The 21913-nt window shown below is 34.8% G+C and overlaps 1 protein-coding gene across 1 annotated transcript in view; it reads right to left on the bottom strand.

The window, feature by feature from the left end:
• Tmprss15 (transmembrane serine protease 15) overlaps window positions 1-21913 on the bottom strand; it is a 111961-nt gene that overhangs the window by 70389 nt on the left and 19659 nt on the right. The window contains exons 5-9 of the mRNA XM_003469310.4: window positions 19076-19207; window positions 15076-15184; window positions 9938-10044; window positions 7462-7602; window positions 6687-6836 (exon numbers count right to left, since the gene is read on the bottom strand). Coding sequence (XP_003469358.1) covers window positions 6687-6836; window positions 7462-7602; window positions 9938-10044; window positions 15076-15184; window positions 19076-19207 — 639 coding nt within the window. The remainder of the gene's footprint in view (window positions 1-6686; window positions 6837-7461; window positions 7603-9937; window positions 10045-15075; window positions 15185-19075; window positions 19208-21913) is intronic.

Genomic DNA, 21913 nt, shown 5'->3' with positions numbered 1-21913 from the left:
ATATTATAGCTAACTAGTCCCTGATTCAAGCTCTTTTACTGTCTTTCATCCTGTTAATCCACATACAATTTCACTCTTGAGATTTGATCTCAATGTCTTCTAACCATAGTTCACATAATTCACCTATGTATATATAGTACATTGTAAAATTTATATTATTTTGATATTTCTGCTTCTGTTGAGCAGGCCAAAAATAGTCCAGGTTCTTACATATGAGAAGGAAAGAACTGCCAAGTGTACACCTCATAGGATGCAAAAACTTTACTGAAGATTACAGAGCAGCAGGGAGAGGCAGAAGGGCAAAGGGACTTGGTAACTCAGGCTTTGGTAATTTTAGGGTTAGACACCGCTGATCCAAGGTGCCTTTCATCATCTCTCTGATGCCAGTTTGGTTTGTGGCTGAATGGAAAGAAGGGAAGTGGCTCACACAGCTCCCCTACGGTAGGATTATAGAAGCACCCATAATCATTAGGGTTGTGTGGCCTTTACAGTTAAAGGAAGGGAAGGGAGTGCCCCACTCAGCTCCTTTGTTTCTAACTGTACTATTTCCAAACACCTAAAATTTTATGCCTTTTCTCTATTTTCAGTCATTTTAGTTTTATATTTTCCTGTTCTTCTACATTTTTTTTCAATTATGCTTTGTCGAAATCATATTGAACTAGAGTTGGAGAATGAAGGTATTTAAGAAGGAAACAAATACAATTATAATTTAAAACTGTACTTTTAAGAAGACAGCAATTTTATGACCCGGTCACCCAGGGTTTTCCATATGTACTCCCCAGGCTCCTTTATCCTCTTTTACTTCCAGGCCTTTCACAGACAAAATCCCTTAATCATACCATAAACCTATAAATTAGCGAGGCTGACAGAGTGAAAAACAGAGGCTTGACCTTAAAATAGAGAAACAGATTCAAAAGTTTCAAATAGCTTTTTAGACAAAACATCCTACATTATTCATTTTAAAATAAAACAAAAATTAACACGTAGCCTGTGCTTTTCTCCTGTAAAATGGACTGTTCTTTCAACAGTAAATGAGCAAGTATTTTTCTACTTGTGGGTTGGGTTGGCTATTCTTCTGCAAAAAAGTGCAAACTTTCTGTAGATACATAACTTGCATAGATTTATGCCCCCTCAAACATACACATATCTTCAATTCCAGAATATAGCATCCACTTCTTTCCTTTTTGAAGGCCCATACTCTCATTTTTTGAGCATGTACTTTGAATTCTGCCTAACAAATCGCTTTAACCTCTTACTGATGTGTCTTGAAACTTTAGCTTTTTAGCAACCGAAATCAGTAAATCTGCAACCTGTCCATTGCGTTTCTCAGTGAGATCATAACTGTTCTAATATTTTAAAAACACCAAAGTGAGGAACCAAGGATCATTAAAATGTAGACCATGGAGCTTTAGGTGAGTTTGAATCTGACCTCCCTTTAAAAGCATTATGTATCTTCTTTGCCTCAGTTCCCACATCTAGAAGATGAGGTTGCTGATTATAGGAACTGATGGACGCATGAAATAAGTATTAAATTGGTTACTTAAAAAAAGTTTTCAGAAAAAAGTGTTATGTAGGAAAATGCCATAAATGTTAAGTGTTATAACTTTTATTTTCATGGCACAAAAGTATACCAGAGACAACATTGGTTAGTGGTGAGCCAAAGCACCCACCTCCACTTTGGGGACCACTCCAAGCCTTGTTAATGACAGTACTAACATTTGATATCACTTAATCAAATTTCTACCTCCTCACAATGTCCCTGTCTTAGAAGCAACCATTCCTCTTTAATGTTCAGTTGGTACTTTAGCCAAACCATTCACATTCTGCAGTGTGTTTCTTATATATAAGAGTAGTATGTAAGTTCAAAGTTGCTAGAACTTTGAGAAAAAAGAAACATATCTAATTCATTTTTATATTTTCTATAAAAAGTAGATGAATTTTTAAATATACATCTTTGTTACATTTACTTGACCTTCTTTTACATTTATTAAAATTCTTTACAAAAGAAATGATTAAATAGACATTTTCCATAACCATTTGGACCTTATATTGTCAAGTGCTTATTTCTTTAAAAATCCTTCAGCTTTCTTGAAATGTCCTCTTGGAGTTAACCTTAAAGCAGTGTACACAGTGACCTTTTTTCTGAAGCCATTAACTTTTTCATACAACTTCCTTCTGCCACTCTTTCTGCTTATTATTTCGTGAATATATTCTAACCTCTTCCTATCCAATAACTCAGTTGAAAAGAAAAAGTGCTCAGCATGTGTTGATGCTGATAGAGACACCAGAACTTGAAGAGACAGTTGTGTTTTTTGGAAATTTGGAGTTCCTTTATAAAGAAAAATAGGCAGCTGTAAATAGCTTTGTTTGTTGTAAGTCTATACGTAAAAATAACGAGACATAGTAGGCAAATATTATTAAAAGTTTAGGTTGAAGAAGGTCCAAATTCATTTAGGTCTTATCATTGTTAGAAAAAAATATTATTTTCTAAATTTCAAGCCTACAAGACAGATCAAAAAACAAGGTTGTTCCAAAACCTTAGTCGCACAAAACGTTTACCACACTACATGAAATGCTAGGTAGTTACTTTTCTTTTGCTAAAAGGAAATACTGGACACCCAAAATTAAAGAAGGAAAGATTTATTTGGCTCATAGTTTGTAAAAGTTTCCATCCAAAATCAGCTGGCTCCAAGGCAGGATGGCATGTGAGAGGGGCATTACAGAAAAACATTCCAGGGTAACCAAGCAGGTGAGATCACATTAGCCCCTTCTCTGTTCCTTGTATTTTTCGCAGGCTACCTGCCCTAGGGCAGATGTAGCACTCACACCCTTAATCCTGGCCAGAACTATACCAAAAGTATCAGTGGTTTGATTTAGTAATCACACACCTTGATCCCAGCACCATATACTTAAGATGAGGTCATCTATGAAAACTCCCCGTCCATGCTGAATGAAGCTTTGAGGGGACAGGGCAACATAAACCATCACACAAGTATACTCCTTTTCCAGTATTAATTGTTTTAAATGAGTGCATGCCTGCAGTATATAATGATTATATTTCTTATGGAGAGTAGGTACATGCATGAAACATGTCTTAATTCTTTTTTATCCATACTTTTGAAAATTAAGACAATTAATTGTTTTCTTTGCCAGAGTACTACTTAGAACTGAGTACCTCAGATAATTGTATCTCTGGTGTACTTTTGTGTCATGAAAATAAAATAGTTATAACACTTAACATTTATGGCATTTTTCCTACATAATACTTTTTTCTGAAAACTTTTTTCAAGTAACCAATTTAAAATTTGTTTCATGCGTCCATCAGTTCCTATAACCATCAACCTCATCTTCTAGATGTGGGAACTGAGCAAAAAAGAGACATACTGCTCTTAAAGGGAGGTCAGATTCAAACTCACCTAAAGCTCCATGGTCTACATTTTAATGGTCCTTGGTTCCTCACTTTGGTGTCTTTCAAATATTAGAACAATTATGATCTCACTGAGAAATGCAATGAAAGCAATACTTTTTCCAGGGACCATACAGCCTTTTTGTGACCCTGCTTTTCTGAATTCTTCACATGTCACTAACCCCCTCGGAGTAATGAACAAATGAGCACCCTAAAAGTGCTCCTCTACATCAGTGTCACCATCTCTCCCAATTCCCTTTCCTTCTAAGAGGTGCAGAAAAAGTCTGCGTGAGGGCAATGCTTTGACCAAGAGAGCAGTCTGGAAAAATGAAAGGGGTCAGCTGTTCTTCCCTAAAGCAATGCTAATTCAAAGTTTATCTCTTTCATTTACATTTTCTTCTCATTTAATGTGAAACAAAGAACTACCAACAACAACAACAAACTCTGGACAAATTAAAAGACTTTTGGTAGAAGAAATTTAATTCTCTCCCTATTACAGAGGTAGGATGTTCTGATGCATAAAAAAAGCCAGCTGGAAGAAAAATGCCCCCGGGGGTGAATACCTGGTAGATTATGAAATCACGGGTAGGAGAGCTAGAGAGGGCCTATTAAGCCCTGCCATCGTTCTCATTACTTTGCTGCCTCTGGTACACTCTGACCTGCTCTACGTTATCTAATTTTAAATAACTCCTGGGACATGACTTTCTCCTGAGACTTCATTTCCCACCCAACTATTTAAAATCTCCACCTGACATTCAACCTATTTCACTTCAGTCAGTTTCATCTTTGGTTATTTAAACTGTTGGCAAGCTGAAAGAAACGATTTTATCCTTCTGTAATGTGCTCATACACTTCAAATATCAGTGAATTATTTTATCTTTATTATGATGACCTAAAAGTAGAAAAATGATAATTTGAACATCAAAGGTTTCAACTACATAAAAAGATATCTTTCAGAGTCAATAGATATAAATCCTTTCTGCGCTCTCCTCTCACTATTCTTACCCAAGTACGGTTGAAACTTTTTCATTAGCATTATTATACAATAAGGGAAAAAAGGATTCGATTATTTGACTGTTTTAGGTCCTCTTCAGGGGGCTGGGATGCTGATCACCTCTAAGTTAGTCTTTAGCTATGCAGGGCACTAATTTAACCAAGGAAAATTAGACTCTGGGAAATAACCCACTCAGAGAAGATTAATTATGTAAGAAAATACGTATCTTCATTTGCAGTAAATTTCGGTCTCACAAGATTGTCTATCTATGCAGTAGATAGACAATTTATATGTAGATTCAAACTGGTAATTTAGCAAGATTGTGTTGTCATTACTGTCAAACAATACCCAAAATCTGATGTCTTCTCATCATATCTGGTACCTGATCTCAGTCCCAGATCCCCACTCTGGGTCATGGGACAGCTTTGCATCCATGTCCCTAAAAACACTCTTGCCCTTCAGCAACCTATCTCTGTCTCCTGGTGAGTGGCTCCAACCGCCCCCCCCCCCCCCCCCCCCCCGCTTGAGCTGAAACCTTGAGTAGCTGGCCCTCTCCCTCAAGGAAAAAGCCAAAGCCTGGGAAGCACCATGGTCATCTGACCCTGCTGTCCTGCACCACTACTTCAGCCACTCCTGTCTGCTGGCTTCTCAAACAGCATGACACACTCATCGTGGCAGTCATGGCTCTGTTTGTTCCCTCCATGTAGATTAATCTATGTGGTTATTCCCTTCAATTCTTCAAAGTTTGTTTTGCTGCTTTTTCAGCAACTACTATACTATACTAACTACTGTGTTTTAATTGGCAATAGAATCTTAGTGTTGGTCCTACCATTTTCTCTCTCCAAACTTTATATTTGAAGAGACCACTCACCCACATTGAACATGGCAGAATATATTTTCATATATACTGCTTGCTTTGAGTGTTTAAAGGGAAATCTTCAAGAGGGGGTTCTGACAGACTGCAGAAATAGTGTAATGTGACCTATGCCCTCAAAGTCTAGAATTATGCATAGTTTAAAGATTTTAATTTGTATTTTGGGCTGAATTGTATTTTTATTAATAAGCTCCCAGAAAATCATGTTGGATTTCTTCCACTTTTTGTTTGAGAAAAAATTATATAAACACACAAATCCTTCGGGAAATTTTCCTTGGTTTTAAGATTCACATTCCTTCTGAATTTGTAGCCTTTGCTTGGTAGACACAGTTGATACAGATTTCCCCCCTTTAATGATCCACATGTTTAATCACTGTTCAGACTTAAGGCATGCTGTGCTAACTTAAGACCTACCACTTACATAGTACTGTTTCTCGTTGATTGTACTGTATAGTACTATAATTTTATGTTCTGTTATACATTACAGTACTACATGTAAGAACTATGCAAATAAAAGCAAAGTTGTCAAGTTAGAATTTCCTTTGGACATTTGTTTATAGTGTACATAGTACATACTGTGTGCATAGTCTCTCTTTTAGTGACCAATTCATTCAACTGGTCACAGGGAATACAACTTGGATTTAACAAGGAACGTTTGTATTATGACCATGTACTTTAAGGTTTTTGGCAGTGGTCTTTCTATAAGAACTTCCTTATCTTGAGATACTTTTCCATAATTTTAACTCTCGTAGTGCAATATTACTATCTCCAATGTTAATGCTTTCACTTATAATTCAATTTTTATATCCCATTCAAACAAAAATATGAACATGCCCCATAAGACATATTCTATGATCAGGTTCCAGAGGGTTTCCTAGAAACAAACCAATTTTCATTTCAAGATGAAATATTCTTGTACACAGATAGTTTTAAGGATTTTTTAAAATAAAAAATATATAAGTTTAGCAAAGTTCCAGAGTACAAACTCAATATCCAAAACCTGATTGTATTTCCATACTCCAGCAATGAATAATCAGAAAATGAAATTAAGACAAAACAGACTGACCAGCGAGGAAGCTAATTTCCTCCCAGAGGCCTACTTAGTTAATAATAAATGGCCAATCTAGAGTGGCAACCTGGTTGCTTTGTGCTAATGGCTCTCGCTCACTTCTCAACAACTTATGAATGAATACATAGGGTAAAAGAATATGTTCCATGAAACACACTTTTACCTGTCTATTCCATTACCATTTTTTATTTAGATACATTTATTGCCACATGATTTAACAAAACATCTGAAAAGCCTTTTTCTTTTAAAACTGCTCTCTGTAAACTACTGAACACACACCCCTTTTCTTTTGATTCCTGATGTAAATGTAAAGTAAATGTGATGTAAATGTAAATGTAAATACCTGAAGTATTGCCAAAAGTGTGGTCGAAGTCTGGCCCAGTGAGGGGAGGGAAGGTACTTCCTTGAACTCTTTCCCATTCATTGTCAGCATTTAGGTCCTGGGCCCAGAAACAGAAGCCATCCTCAAAATTACAGTTTATTTTTTCATAATCTGTTATTAAAAAGAGAGGGAAAAATCTTTCACTTCATGCACTATCTGAACAGTTATATTATACTGAAAGTAATCTCTATTGATTTTATAATTTACATGCATAAAATCATTTTTATTAATTTTAATTGTTTCCATTTAGTTTTTTTTATTTCAGCATTTTATTTAAATTAACATATTTCTTTTACTTTTTAGGAATTAGTAAATACAATGTTTTGTCATTCAATTGACATCTTATCTCTATTGGATTAGATAGGACTATGGAGTTTATCCTATATTTTTCTCACCCCTTCTCCCTGAATTTAGTACTCGGATCAAAATAAAGTTTATGCAGAATTTTCTCTGAATTATTTTATGCTGATAATTTTTATGTGTATTTCCAGTATATAAATTTTTAATGTAACTTTTATATCCACATGATTTTTCTCGAACTGATTATTTGATTCTGATCCATAATGTTAACCACTTTCTCATTTATGTTTCCTTTATCAAATAAAGAGAATACATAAAAGATAGTCAATAAAGACCTTGCAAAGTGAAAATTTTAGTTTCTACTTTTAAATTCTGTTAAAATACTGAAATATCTAAAATGAAAAGGTTGATTAAAAATAATCAAAATGTTACTTACTATTAAGCCCACTGGTATTAAATACAGAATATGATGCATTGAAGCCAATGTAATCAATTTCATCAGATTCGATGAGAAAGGTGACAGTAACTTGGTTGGAAAAAATTCTGATTGTGCCAGGATCAGTTTCAGAAAGAGAAGCTGTAAAAAATATGAACATTTGAAAGTATTATCATTCCATCCATTCATTCATCCATCTACCTATTAACTCCACATTTATTGACTGATTCATTAATTCATCTGTCTGACATCATTCAGTTAATGAAACACACTACTGTATGATTAAATTTTAATTTATGTCTCTTCTAAGCATTACAAAAGTTCAAATTATTATGCAGATTTTTAGTTTAAAAAACATATTTTTCATTTCGAATCACTAGGAATGAACACTATTCACACATATAAAAACAAAATGCAGTCCAAACGGAGAAAATTCTTCTACAAAACACAAAGTTTAAGAGTTTAACAAACAAAAAGTTACACTCCACCAGGTATGTCTTGTACCACACTTACAGGAGGTAAAAGAAACTTGCAATAGTGAAAACTAAAAGATGCATTTGGCTCTGTCCTCAGATAACCTTAGTACCTCAAAATAATACTAGGTCAGTAAGGATTGCTCTAATAGCATTTTTATTGGTCTTATTAAAGTTCTGCCTGAAGAACACAAACTGCTTGAGAGATATCATTCTATTTTTGATTCTCAAGAGTTCTATAATGTTGGGGATATGATACATTCTCATATGATGAATGAATGAAAGTGACTGTTATAGGACATTTACAGAAATATATAGTATGAGAATTGGTTTTTAGAGGCAAAACATCTTCATTTGGTAGACATACATAAGCAAGTACGAATATACAAAATACTAAAATGGCATAAGAACCAGTAAGACAAAAAGAGGTCTAAAAATGCTTTTTATTGATTACTGTAATGAAGAAAGGGTTAAAAATTATTTGATTTTTTGTTGGATAAGTTAAACTAAGAGTAAAATGCAGGTCTGTGTAAAGCACCACTCTTCAAAATTGGAGGTCAAAACCTAGATATTATTTACTGAATTTTAACAAAAGATACATTCATTAACTATTGAGTATTTCAGAAACTTTCCCATTCACTTTTGATAGTTGTAATGAGTTAGACCTCTATGTTTTCTAATGTTACTTCAGTGGTCTAGATGGTTCAGAGCTTATGTTCTGAGATCCATTAACCTTCTTCAATAATACACATCACCTCTAGAAAAGTTGTAGAATGCTCACTATAATTAATATATATGCTGATGTCATTGACAAGAAATAAGCACATGCCCTGTTAGACATATTCATACTGATGGGTTATAAAAACTAAATGTGGAATTATTAAATATGGGAGAAATACCCAGAGGAAGAAATTAGTATGCTAGCCAGGCACAATGATTAAGTAATTTTTGGAAGTTTCTGAAGGGGTAGTGCTTATTAAACTTCTTTCTGTATACCTCCCTATCAGCAGAAGTGAATGAAAGGGTATTCTGAGTGTACACAAAAGTGTCCCAATGAAATCACAAAGTGTATTGAAAATGTTTTGCCTTAAAAAATGTTTTCCATATGTTACCTAAATTCCTATTCACACTATGCTTCTTCTGTTGCAGGACAAATGGGCTGTTCAGGAAGACCCATTATATTTATTATAGAATTGTGGGGTATAATGGAATAAAGTGGGCCTGGAGGACATATACTATTAGTGCACTTGCTTCTTAGCTGTGTGCCACAGTACTAACCGCAGATTGTTATGCAGTAGCAATCTGATCTGCACCTACTCTTTACTGACTCGATTTCTAATGTTAAACACCATTTTAACCACTTCATTCAATTTAATCTTTCAAGAGACTAAGGAACAATGTGCACAATGAAAAAAGAATAGAGATTATAAAACTTATAATTCCTGTAGTGTCAAAGAAAAATAGAGTAATAGTTGAGGCACATTTGATTTTTTATCTTATGTGGAATAGCATTTAAATGATGCATAATAAACAAATATATAATTATACATGCATATGATTTTTACAGCACCCATTATAAGAGAAGTATCTGAAATATCAATTATTTTATTACGAAGTAATTATTTTCTTATAAATTACTTTTATAATCAATTGCTTATAAGTTTTTTTTTTTTTTTTTTTTTTTTTTTTTTGGTACTGGGGATTGAACTCATGACCTTGCATTTGCCAGGCAGGCGCTTATGCCACTGAGCTAAATCCCTGGCTGGTTATAACCTTTATAAACAATTTTGGTATTTCTTTTTTAAATTTATTTTTATCAGTACTTGTTTGCAACACACAATGAACACATTTATTGTGAAGAGCTGGTACATGGGCACACTGATTTTAAGTCACTTATACATATTTCTAGTTCATATTAAGTTTAAAAGCAAAGGGAAAATATCTCTACAAAGCTCCCCATACCTTTTCATTTTGATAATGGGTCATATATTTGTTTTACTTACCTCTTAAAATCTTGCTTGATCCTACACCTTCATAAATATTTAGCAAATCTCTATAGTTTATGCTGAAGGACTCAAAGCTTAGTTCAATTGAAAGTCCTTGGTTTACACTAAATTAAAAGCAAAAAAATTGATTAAAATACACTTAGTCATAATATTTAATGGATTCTAGATTCCAATGTATTTTGTTTACTAAACTAAAACTTTCATAATATGAGATCTATCCTCTTAAGAAAATTTTAAATATGCATATGGTACAGATTTGTTAACTTTTTTTTTTTTTTTTTTGTCTTTTTCCTTTTTTATCAGTACCAGGGATTGAACTCACGACTGCCTGCTTGCAAGGCAGGTGCTTATGCCGCTGAGCTAAATCCCCAGCCCCTTAGATTTGTTAACTTTTAACACAATGTTGAACAGCAGATCTGCAGTATATTCATGTAGGATGAGTGAAACTCTATGCATTGAACAGAAATTCCCCATTGCTCTATCCCTCCAACCCTGGCCTCCATTATTCCACTGTCCGTGAGTTGGAACTTGGATTGAAGATCATATGTTTTCTATTTTTAATAATTTAAGGAAACTATATACTATTTTCCATAGCAGCTCGGTCAATTTTACATTTCCTGATGCTTGCTCTCACTCTGAGTGACCTTTTTATTCTGTTGATTGTATTCTTTACTGTGCAAGAAGCTTTGCAGTTTGATGTAGTCACATTCACCTGTTTGCTCATATTACTTATGTTTTTGCTGTCATGTCCAAGAAATTGTTGTAAGATACATGCAAAAAATTTTTCTTGTGTTTTTTTTCCCCCTAGGAATTTTACCATTTTAGGTCTTACATCTAAGTCTTCTATTCACTTTGTATAAATTTCTATGAAAATTTCAACATAAAGATCTCATTTTACTTTTTTAGGTAGATTTCAGATTTTCCTAATATCATTTGTTGAATATTCTCTATTACATAGTCTTAGTTCTCTTGTTGAAGATATTTGACTCTTGTCTTGATTACTTCTCTCTCATTGCAAGGATGAAATATACAATTTAACTCACTATTTGTGGAGATTTCAGTCTATAATCAGCTGTCTCTAAGGCAGGGTGGCATGGCACCAGGGCCACACTTCAAGGCATCAGCCACCAAAAGCAGCCAAAGCAAAATGGGTAGAGAACAAGCATCTTTTCCTCCCATACGTTGTATACAGGCCACACACCCCTCCGCGACTTGCCCTCCAAGGCAGATGTAGCGCTCATAAAGCTCTGTGCTCTCCTCTTTCACAGTATGAGAATATTTACAGAGTTAAGGGTCCTGACTTCCTGGTGAATCTCTTAGTTTAATTTCTAAAGTTTCTCAAGTTGACACAATGTATCAATCATAACAATTATACATGCAAGGCTTATTTTGTGGATCTGTGTTCTATTGGTCTCTGCCTTTCTCACTGCACCAGTGTATTACCATAGCTTCAAAGTGTGTTTTCAAGTCAGGAAATATGATGATTTTAAGTTTGTTCTTCATTATCAAATTTATTTTAGCTTTTTAGCTTCCTTTATGTTTTCATGTAAATTTTAGGACTTTTTTCTATTTCTGTAAAGTTATCATTAGCATTTTGCTAGGGATTGCACTAAACTTGTACTTCAATTGGTAGTATGAATATGTTAATAGTGAGTCTTCTGATTCATATACATTGCCAAGGAAACTATCAGACTCTCTGACTGTCTGCAATACACTTAAATGCCTCGTCTAGCAGAGCCTGTATGACTCAAAGACAGATTAATTTGTGCATCTAATATTCATTAACACTTTGTAGAAATTAGTACATGGTTATCACTGTAAGAAATAATCCGCTGTAAAATATAATGTAAATTTTCACATGACTGTAGGAAGAAATGTGACAGATTTGTCAGAAAGTATAAATTGATATTTAAATACAGGGTTTTAAACTTGCTTGATCCTACACCTTCATAAATATTTAGCAAATCTCTATAGTTTATGCTGAAGGACTCAAAGCTTAGTTCAAATGATAAAGTTCAAAAGGATAAAAAGTGCCTCAGTCAGTGGTGGTGAACCCGAGGCACACGTGTCACAGCCAGCTGTTTGCTATCATTGAAAGAGCTAAAAGGTTCACCATCACAGGACTACTGCAGCCAGTATTTACAACTCCACTTACACTCTGAAGTGTCAGAATCAGAACTGTGACCCTTCTCAGAATTGAAACTAGAGAGAGAACATAGAAACAAGACTGTACTGCTTTCTTTTTCCCTGTATTTCAGAACAATCAATTCATGTGCAATGAAAAGACACCAGTATTTAGAAAGTAAAAGTAAGATAGTCTAGTGTTTTCATATTATTAGATATCTTTGTTATCTTCTAAATTTTTATAAAGAAATGAATATCTTCCCAACTTTAATGCACACATTTGATATTTTTATATTGTTAGCTAATCTTTTTATTGTACATTTTTAATGAACATATGATATATGCCAGGCAATTAACATTCATTTTTAAAGATTTATGATGATTTATCTCAGTAATTGAAGCTGAACTCTAGATGCATGTATTTAGGGTCAGAGAGCTGTAATTATTTGTCTCGGGTCACATTTCTTTAATCTGAAGAAAGTAGACCTCAACACACACAGGCTGTCTCTAATACACACATTCTTATTGATCAGCTTTATGCTAAATGTAATAATAATGTTAATGGTGGATCAGTACAGGCCAAAATACAGTTTCACTGCATATTAAATATTTCTCCACTATTTATTTTGTCTTTGAAGCATGTAAAGAAATAATTTTTTACACCTACTTTCATCATTGGGGGGATAAAGACCTCAAACTATATGTAAATGCATATTTGAAATAGATTTGAGAAAAAAGGTTATTTATGTGACTATCTTAACTATAATTTTATCATGAGGTAAGGTCTTTGTTTTAGGATAATATTTTTCATTTTTTAGGTTTTTAATAATCCTTTCTATGCCAGTAATAAATTCTTAAATCATTTAAATAATGAAATGGATATAAAAAGAGCAGAAACACAAATTTTTAATGAATAAAAGATTTTTAAGCCAGATGTGATGGCATTTGCCTATAAACCCAGTACTCTGGAGGCTGAGGCAGGAGTATTGTGTTGAAGTTTGAGAAAAATCTGGGCTACAAAGTGAGCTCAAAGCCAGCTTTAACTACATTGAGAGACCTTGTCTCAAAAGGATAAAAATACATAAATAAATAAAATGGTGGTTATAACAAAATTGTTCTGTCGGGGCTGGGGATTTAGCTCAGCGGTGTAAGCACCTGCCTTGCAAGCAGGCAGTTGTGAGTTCGATCCCTGGTACTGATAAAAATGAAAAAGAGAAAAAACAAAACAAAACAAAACAAAACAAAAACAAAAACAAAATTATTCTGTCATTATACTAAAACCTTTTTTTGTGTGTTCAATTCATAAATCCTTTAAATTTAAGCTACTATTATTAAGAAATGAGTTTAAATGTCTATCGTTTTTATTTAGTATCTTAAAAAGTTCTAAGGATTTTAAGAACAAATCATTACATAACTTTATTTCCATATCCCTTATTTTTCCACTTGGAATATCTGAGTGGAACATCAGTGTAGTGATGTCATGGTTTATGTCTAGATGTCCCTTCAAAGTCTCGTGTGTTTAGCTGGAAGTTGGGCAGGTGATTGATTGGATCATGAGGCTATATTTATCAGCGGATTAGTCCACAGATGAGTTCATAGCTAAAGGACCTGTTGTTAGGAAATGAAGCCTGACCAAAGAGGTGAGTCACTGGAATTGGTCTGGAAGGGTGTATTTCTTTCCCTCCTCCCATTCTCTCTCTCTCTTTCTCTCTATGTGCTTACCAACAACCATGCTAAGAGCAACCTTGCCCTGCCATTAGGCCTTATCTTGGAACCAGCCAGCTATGACTGAAATTTCTACAAACTATGAGCAAAAATAAATCTTTCCTCCTTTAAGTTGTGTCAAAGTATTGTGTCTTAGTGACAAGAAAGCAAGACAATCAGGTATTCCTCTTCAGTAGAAGATGCTTTGATAAGGTTAATCAACTATCAGGAGCCTGATTATGTAGGTCATCATCATGATTGTTTCAGTCAATTAAGAGCTTGCAAGTCAAATATGTAGTAATACCCCAAAATTATGCAAGATACAGCAAACAGCGGTTGGGGGGAAAGAGGGTGGAGGTATAGTTCAACCGTGAAATTCTTGCCTAGCAGGGGAAAAGCCAATCAAATCTCACTATTGAATATTTTCATACAATAGTATAATATCAAAGGAATTACAGTTAGCTTTCATATCCCTCAGCTCTGCCAATTGTAGATCAGAAATATTTAAAAACAAAAATCGCCTCAGTGCTAAACAATATTGGGCTTTTTCCTTAAACATTTTTCTCTAAACAATGCAATACAACAACTATTTACATAGCATTTAAATAATATCAGGTATTATAAGAAATCTAGAGATGATTTAATATTTATAGGAAAACAGATGTAGTACAGTGGTGTATATTAATAATATTGGCTTGTAAAGAGGCTGAGGCAGGAAGATCAAGGCCAATCTGGCCAACTTAGTGAGATCCATTTCAAAACAATTTTTTTTTTGGTAGGGCTAAGGGTATCACTAGTATCAACCTAATCCCAAATTGGTGGAATGTGGAGAGACTCTAACTAGGTTTTGGGACTTATTGGGCCATTTTATATAAAGGCCTGGAGTATCCACAGATTTTAGTACTCATGAATGTGGGTGACTTGGATCCTATTCCTTGCAGGTACCAGAGGAAAACCATATTCTGTAGACAAGTATAAATGACATGAGCTCTACAACAGCCTAGCTGTATTTGTGTGCTATTTGCTTTGGCAGCTCATGATTTATGCCAGTCTCGGGGGAAAAGAATAATTGCTTCAGAACCTAAAGATATGGCCCTATTTATTAAACAGTAATGTTCACAGGACAAAATATGTTTTCAAAATGGCAAGAACTACAGACAAACTTTTTGACCAGTTTATCAGTTGGGAAGACTTTGCCTCATAGTTAATGAAAATTATACCTGTTTAAGGAACACACTGAAAATGCTGAGATCCCGTATCAAGAAAAGACTTTAGAACTAAACGGGACATGGAAGACTGCATCTTACCTTATGATCCACTGGCAAACAATAGGTGTTGTAGACAGCGTTGGATAATGGGAAGCCTGGAAAGACCCGGATGACCCAGTCAGCAAAAACCTTCCATCACAAGCTGTGGCTGCAGAAAAATGCCAGTTAATGTCCGACTGTGCTATACTTTCTCCATCACAACAAGCTATTATAGATATACTGCCCAGTCTCTGAGCTGAAAAGCAAGGCTAAGAGCATAAACAAAAGAACCAGGAATGAACAAAAGGACATCTTTTCTAAATTCTTAGAAATATAATAGTGATTACATTTGCAACAAAGCCAGCAAAAGAGTATGTTAAACCAACTTGCAAAACTGGTGAAAAAATATTTTTTAAACTGGTAAAATTTTAATAATTCTTCAAATTCATCAGTATATATTTCTTAGAAAGGATATTGCAGATCTTTTGTTTTACAAGATCCATACTTTTTTGAAAAGTTAGGTTATGTCCCTATGACAGAGATTTTGCTGTAACTGACAGACTGCTGCTTACGTGCCTTTCAGGGTACCTGATTAGATTCATGTTTCAAATCTTATGGACTTAGCTGAAGCTGTGTTACTAAACCACCCAGTGAACTTTCATGAAGGTAACTGTGTTCATCTCCAAATGTGATTTCTAAAACATCGCAGCATCCCCAAACAAACAAACAAAAAACCTTCTATCACATTCTTTCTTTGTCTGTGAGCAGATCACGACGCATCCTGTGAAGGAGTTGGGCCAGCCGGGGTGGTAGATCAGTAGTGTGAATTCTCAATGCCTATAATGAGCAGCTCCTTGACATTTTTTGGACAGTAGAATAGGTGATAAATGAACTGTGACTGTCTCAGATCGCTAAGGCTGTTTATCACAGTATTTAATTCAGTGTGGCTTGAAGTTTTTTTATGAAGTTGAAATATTTTTGGAGGGGTGGATAATACACATGTCCAATTTTGCTCTCAAAGACCTCTCTGGTAAAATTCCTTTAGGTAAGCAAATGAAGCTATGAAATTATCACAGTGTTGGACTCCTTACGATAGCAAAACCCAGAATGTTAAAATATTACCAATTAAAGATATAAGATTATGTTAGGGGCTTTCTTGTATATTATTTAATTTAATTTTTAGGATTTTAAAATTAAATTTATTTTTGAAGAAACTAATTGTGTACATAACAATGAAGCAAGATAGGCTTGTAAGAAAAATATGTATCTTCAAACATGGATGAGTAGTTTTTCTGAATGTTCACAATTATGACTGTAGACTTCTAAGTGCTTTGTAGTGCAGCATCAGAAAAAAAAATCTGATTGCAGGAAACGAACCCCACAAATAATACCAGTCACTATTGCCCCTAACAGAATGGATTCCTAAGCGTGTGTTCTTAGAACCGCCAGAGGGAGCCCTCTGCTGGCTCAACGTCTACTGCAGTTTGTTCCCCAGGATATCTGGTGTGTGAATCATCACTGTACTCGCCCAGCACGGTCCATTACGCACACACACACGCAATGCGCAAATTATGAAGACAATTGCCAACTTCCAAATAGGCCTGCACCTTTGCCTGAAAGGCTGTGAGTCAGCATCATTTCTTCTCATAGGTCAGCTAAAAGGTGAACTTTCTTGCTGATGTAATTCTAATCAGAACAGGAAAGCAATTCAAAGAAATCTCAGTTCAGCTACAGTCAGCTATAAGTTGTGCAAACCTAAATTATCAAAGACTAAAAAAAGAAACTGCGTGAGGAAATCGACATTAATGTGACTCTATTAATAACACGAACTGGAACTGGAGCTCACAGCTGGAGCAAAATAAATAAATAAGAACAAAGGTCAACTGCATACGGAAATATAGATATTAATAAATTTAATGGTTTTTTTTTTCTTGAACTGACTCAAGGACTTTGTGGTTGAAATTATGCTACCAAAAGTTTAAGGTAGTGCTGACGAGGCTTCTAGGCTCCTAATTGTCAGTAATTAAAATAGTGAAACCACTTGTACTCGAATTTTTGCTGATTCAAAGAAAATTAATTGATTTATTTTTCCACTACCTTATCTCACAAATGATTTAAGTTTATTTACCAAAAAAATAATACAATGCTAACTTTAAAATGCAAAAAGAAGGTCAAGAGTGTGGAAAATGGAGCTAGTAGATGCTAAGGGTGCTTACACAGAAAACCACAGAGATACACGTGCCAACACAGTTCGTGTGTCTTTAAAGGAACTTAGGTACTTAGTTCAGTTCTAACACTGGGGGATGCGTATGAGTTTACAGTGGCCCCGAAAAAAATGAAACATTATCTTAAAACTTCAAATTGTCATTGTTTTGTGATATCCTTCTATTTTTTACATGCCTTTGTATTATCTTACCACTTATGAACCACAAGAGGTTACAGACCAAATTATAGGTGTGATACATTTTCTGATTATTTAATACATCTAATATGTTGTTTGCTTTTTTTTCTTTTTGTATCTTTTTTTTTTTTTTGTCCTGGGAATCCGATTCAGGACTCTGTGCTTGCCAATGTTTGCTTTTGCCTGTTATAATTATCATCATACAGACTCCCTGCTCTGGGTTTGTCTCTGATACACATCATTGTTATTTTTGGAGCCGAACTCGACATAACCTGTGTCGCCTCATGATGGCGCACTCGTGCCATATTCTTCTTTAGAATGATTTTGGAAAATGCCTGAAAATCATAGCAAAAAAAAAAAGGCACTTTATTTTTGTGTACCTTAGGCACATAAAATAGGTTAGAAATATTATGTAGACTGCATTTTCCATGGATATGTTCTGATTTCAAGTCAATATGTGTAGTCAAGTTTTGTTGATCTGGATTTTTGAATTCTATCCAAGAACATCTGAATGGAGACTGCTGACTGGAAATCTCTCCAGTAGTTCCGTCTTTTGTTGAGTTGCTACTGGCAAAGAGACAGGCTGCCAGCCTTACAAACTATGCTTCAAATCAATAGGTATTTTTTAAACTTCAGTTCTATAATCTTTATCTTCAATTAATATTAAGCAAGATGAGGTAAGGGTGAAGAATGATAGAAGAATGATGAAAGCAACAGGAATTACAGCTCTTAATGGTCAATTTTGAAATTATTAGAAATCTTACCAAAACAATGTTCAATTCATACTTTCTGCCTGATTTTTCAAAATCAAATCATAGGCTAGAGCTATTCAAATGGTTCTTCACATTGCTTGCTCATCTCTGTGGGCACTTGTGTGGTAATGTACTTAGATATGTTACGCATGAAAATAAATTGTCCAGCTAGGCTCTGCTTTTTGGTAAACTTTCTTAATGGAAATCAATTATAAAATGAAGAAATAAAAAGAAAGGATATTTAATCAGGCAGAGTCATAGTTTATGCTATTTAAATTTCTAATAGCAACACTCCAAGAAAGTGCCAAAAATATAAATAAAACACATCGTGATTGTTTGCGTTATTCATGGAATTATAAGAAACAAATCAAAGTAACAAAACTGAGCGATCCTCACTAAAGTAGTTGTAATAAAAATAGCAAAAAAGAACCCCCCATAAAACAACAAAAAAAACCAAACCCCAAAAACAATCCTGATTTTATGATGCTGAAAGTGCCCGAAGGAAAGCTGTGGAAACATGTGACAGTGTGTAAGTAAGGGTACAAGTTCAGATGAGCTTAGAATAGTTCATTACAGAGGATAAACAAACATTATGATAGGCCTTACTGTTTGGAGCATCCATTCGTAAATGTCAAGTGGAATTTTGCAAAATTAGTAGGTTCAATATTGTATAGTAAATTCTAAGAAAATATTAGTATAATTATTTGAAGACCTCTGTATTATATTATAAACACAGCTATTGGAATAAATCAGTCTTGTGTGTGTGTGTGTGTGTGAGTGTGTGTGTGAGTGAGAGAGTGTGTGTGTGTGTGAGTGTGTGTGTGTGTATGTGTGAGCGTGTGTGTGTGTGCATGTACAGTGAGGGAAGAGAAAAAGAAGAGGGGACAGAAACCAGGTGGGACCTTACCACAAATATTACTGTCTTCATCAGAGCCATCTGGACAGTTTATTTCTCCATCACAAAATAAATCAGTTGATACACACTGCAGACCATCAGCACAAGGCCTCAAACCAGGTTGGCACATAATCGAGGCGTTGCCTTAAAAACAAAATTTAAATGATAAGCTTCTTGCACAGTGGACTTAGTTTCCAACTGATGAGATTGGTACAAGATTTGGACATTTGAGACTTTTTATTAAAGTGCTTATTCACAAGTACTTTTTTCAGTTCCTAGTAGAAATATTTATTATCTTTGATGAATCTATCGTTTTTCAAATACAAGATTCAAATTTTGAAAAAAAATTCTACATAGATGTTAAATATGATGTTTTCTTTGTATGTTTTAGTCTGAGAAAATTAATATTATGGTTTAGACCATTTAATCCCCCTTATTTTACACTTCTCTGGATTTTTATGTGGGACAATTTATTGGGCTTACTGTGTCATGATTAGCATCTGGTAGCCACACTTTAAAAATATAGTGGCTTCGGTTTTGTTTCCTTTTGTTCTTGATTTTGAGATTTTTCTTTTTTGAGACAAAGCCTTCCTATGTAGTTCAGCCTGGCCTTGAACTCACTATACATCATGAGCCCACACTGGCCTTAAACTCAAGTGATCCTCCTGCATCAGCCTCCCAAATCCTGGGATCACCAATTTGTGCCACTATGCCCACCTTAGTCTTTAAAATTCTTAAAGTATAGGACACAGAGACATTCCTGCCAGGTTTTCAGGCACATGTGGCCTGGATCCGTCGATTTAAGGTTCTTGGCATTTGTCATCCTTCACCTAGACACCTCCACTGCCATGTGTTGCTATAAAGATGCACAAGTTTTAAATAAGAACAAGAAACACATTTCTAGAAATAAAGTTGAAAACCTTAAGTGCAATGCTAAGATAGTATTATTTATAAGCCCATGAGAAACGTATGCTTTTCTTTTTCAGTGCTATGTTGAACTTGAATAATTTCCTGACTAGAATAACAAGGATCATTTAACGCTTTTGAAATCTTTAACTGAGTGACATTCAGTGCTGTTGTTAATCTTTTTACCAGCACTGTACTGCCATCTGCTGGGCTTTAAACATATTAAAATATAAAATTCTGGTATTTCTTTTGCTCCATAAATTTAATTGGGAAGGTAAAAGTATACGTATCAAGAAATCTACTAAGATAATAATTGATTAAGAATTTATAGGTGGTATTACTGAATATATGTGCAGCTAAATCAGACTTTCATAACTGGATGTCACTAAAATGGCTGTAAATGATCAGAAAATTCAAGAATCATCTAACATGTTGAAGCTCAGAATAGTCCCATAAAAGAGAATAAAGTGCTATTTAATAAAATCAAACACACATTACAATTATTGATAGATAAGGTTGTCCTAATGATTGTAGCAGGAGCTTCACCTAGTGATCTCCTGCATTTCTGTTACCTGTTGAACTGTAGTCTGAACTTCAAAACTCACCAACATTGGACACTTCCTGGGATCCTTTACGCCCCCTAATGCTCATGACTACCCTCTCCACAAGTGGCCCGGTAGGTAGAAGGGCCTGACGTAAGCAAAGCTCCTTCCATCATTGCAATCAGGTATCAGAGTGAAGGGAGGAGCTAAAGAGGGAATGAAACCTTCCAGGTGGGTCATGACTGCAGTAACCTATTTCCACTGGTCTCCAATTTCTAGCAGAAAGTTAACTTCCAAAAGACCCGCCCCTGAGTGTCTGAGTCCTTGGGAGGACATCTGGATATAAACCATAACAGAAGGTAGAATATGTGGAAATTGAAGAGTCTAATTTAGTTAGTTGGCAAGTGGTTTGGGAAGCCATAGCAAGAAAAGCATGTGGTATCAAGATTTAGGGAGCCTTGTAATCTTTGCTAAATATTAGAAATGCCTTTCTTTCTATACCCAATGATACTGAAAGTTTCCATGTATTTTTTTGCTGTCACCAGTCCGTGTTTCAAAGTCAATTTTGGGGTCATGTGGAAAATGCGGTGGAAAGAGGAGACCAACTGAGAAGCTATTTCCATGCTTCAGGTTGATGTGAGCAGGAAATCTCTCATCAGCCGAGGAGATGAGGCATGAAACCGAGTGCCATTTTACAGAACTGATGAACATCACTGACCCAAATGTAATCCCGATTAAGCTCAAAGGAGGCAGAAACAGAAATACTAAGGAGTGAGAAGTTGAATTGCTGGTGGTCATTAGTCACAACTATGTTTAAGAAGAAAAAACAATGATATTAGAAAATAGTCTAACTTGAATCGGTTGAGTGAAATATGCAGCCAGTAGGTGCTCTTGCTTGGGTAGTACTGTTTCCCTGCAGGCTGTTTTATAAACATGCTTTAGCTGATTTATTCCATGAAGAAAGATATTTCTCATTTATACATTAAAATGGAACTATGGATATACTTAATTCCTTACAGAATAATCCCCATTGATTTGAACACAATTATCTCTTCATTTTTGTTACTTTCTAAAAAAGTTCTGGAAGTCTTATTTCTGAGGTGTCTTAGTTTCCCTGTCAAGGTTGACTGTATATCATAAATGGATCCAAATATTGGCTTTTCATGAGCATTTTTATTTGGCTAAAAAGCCAGAAGTCTCACAGGGTCAAACGGGTAGAAAAACTGTAATGTTTTATGCACCTGCCTTTCCCTTGACTGCATTTGACAGAGCATTCACCGTTATCTCTTAAATCACACCTTGTAAAAAAGAATCTCATGAGAAAAGACTTCCAGAAGTATTCCAGAAAATGACAAGAACAGTAGTATAGGTGTAGGTAAAGCCAGAAGTATCTTGAGGGAGA

This window comes from Cavia porcellus, unplaced genomic scaffold (assembly GCF_034190915.1).
Source record: "Cavia porcellus strain 051 isolate PalLab524CR breed Dunkin Hartley unplaced genomic scaffold, mCavPor4.1 scaffold_15, whole genome shotgun sequence".
NCBI lineage: Eukaryota > Metazoa > Chordata > Mammalia > Rodentia > Caviidae > Cavia > Cavia porcellus.
Note: the sequence above shows the minus strand (reverse complement) of the source record. Positions and strands in the feature narration are given on the sequence as shown.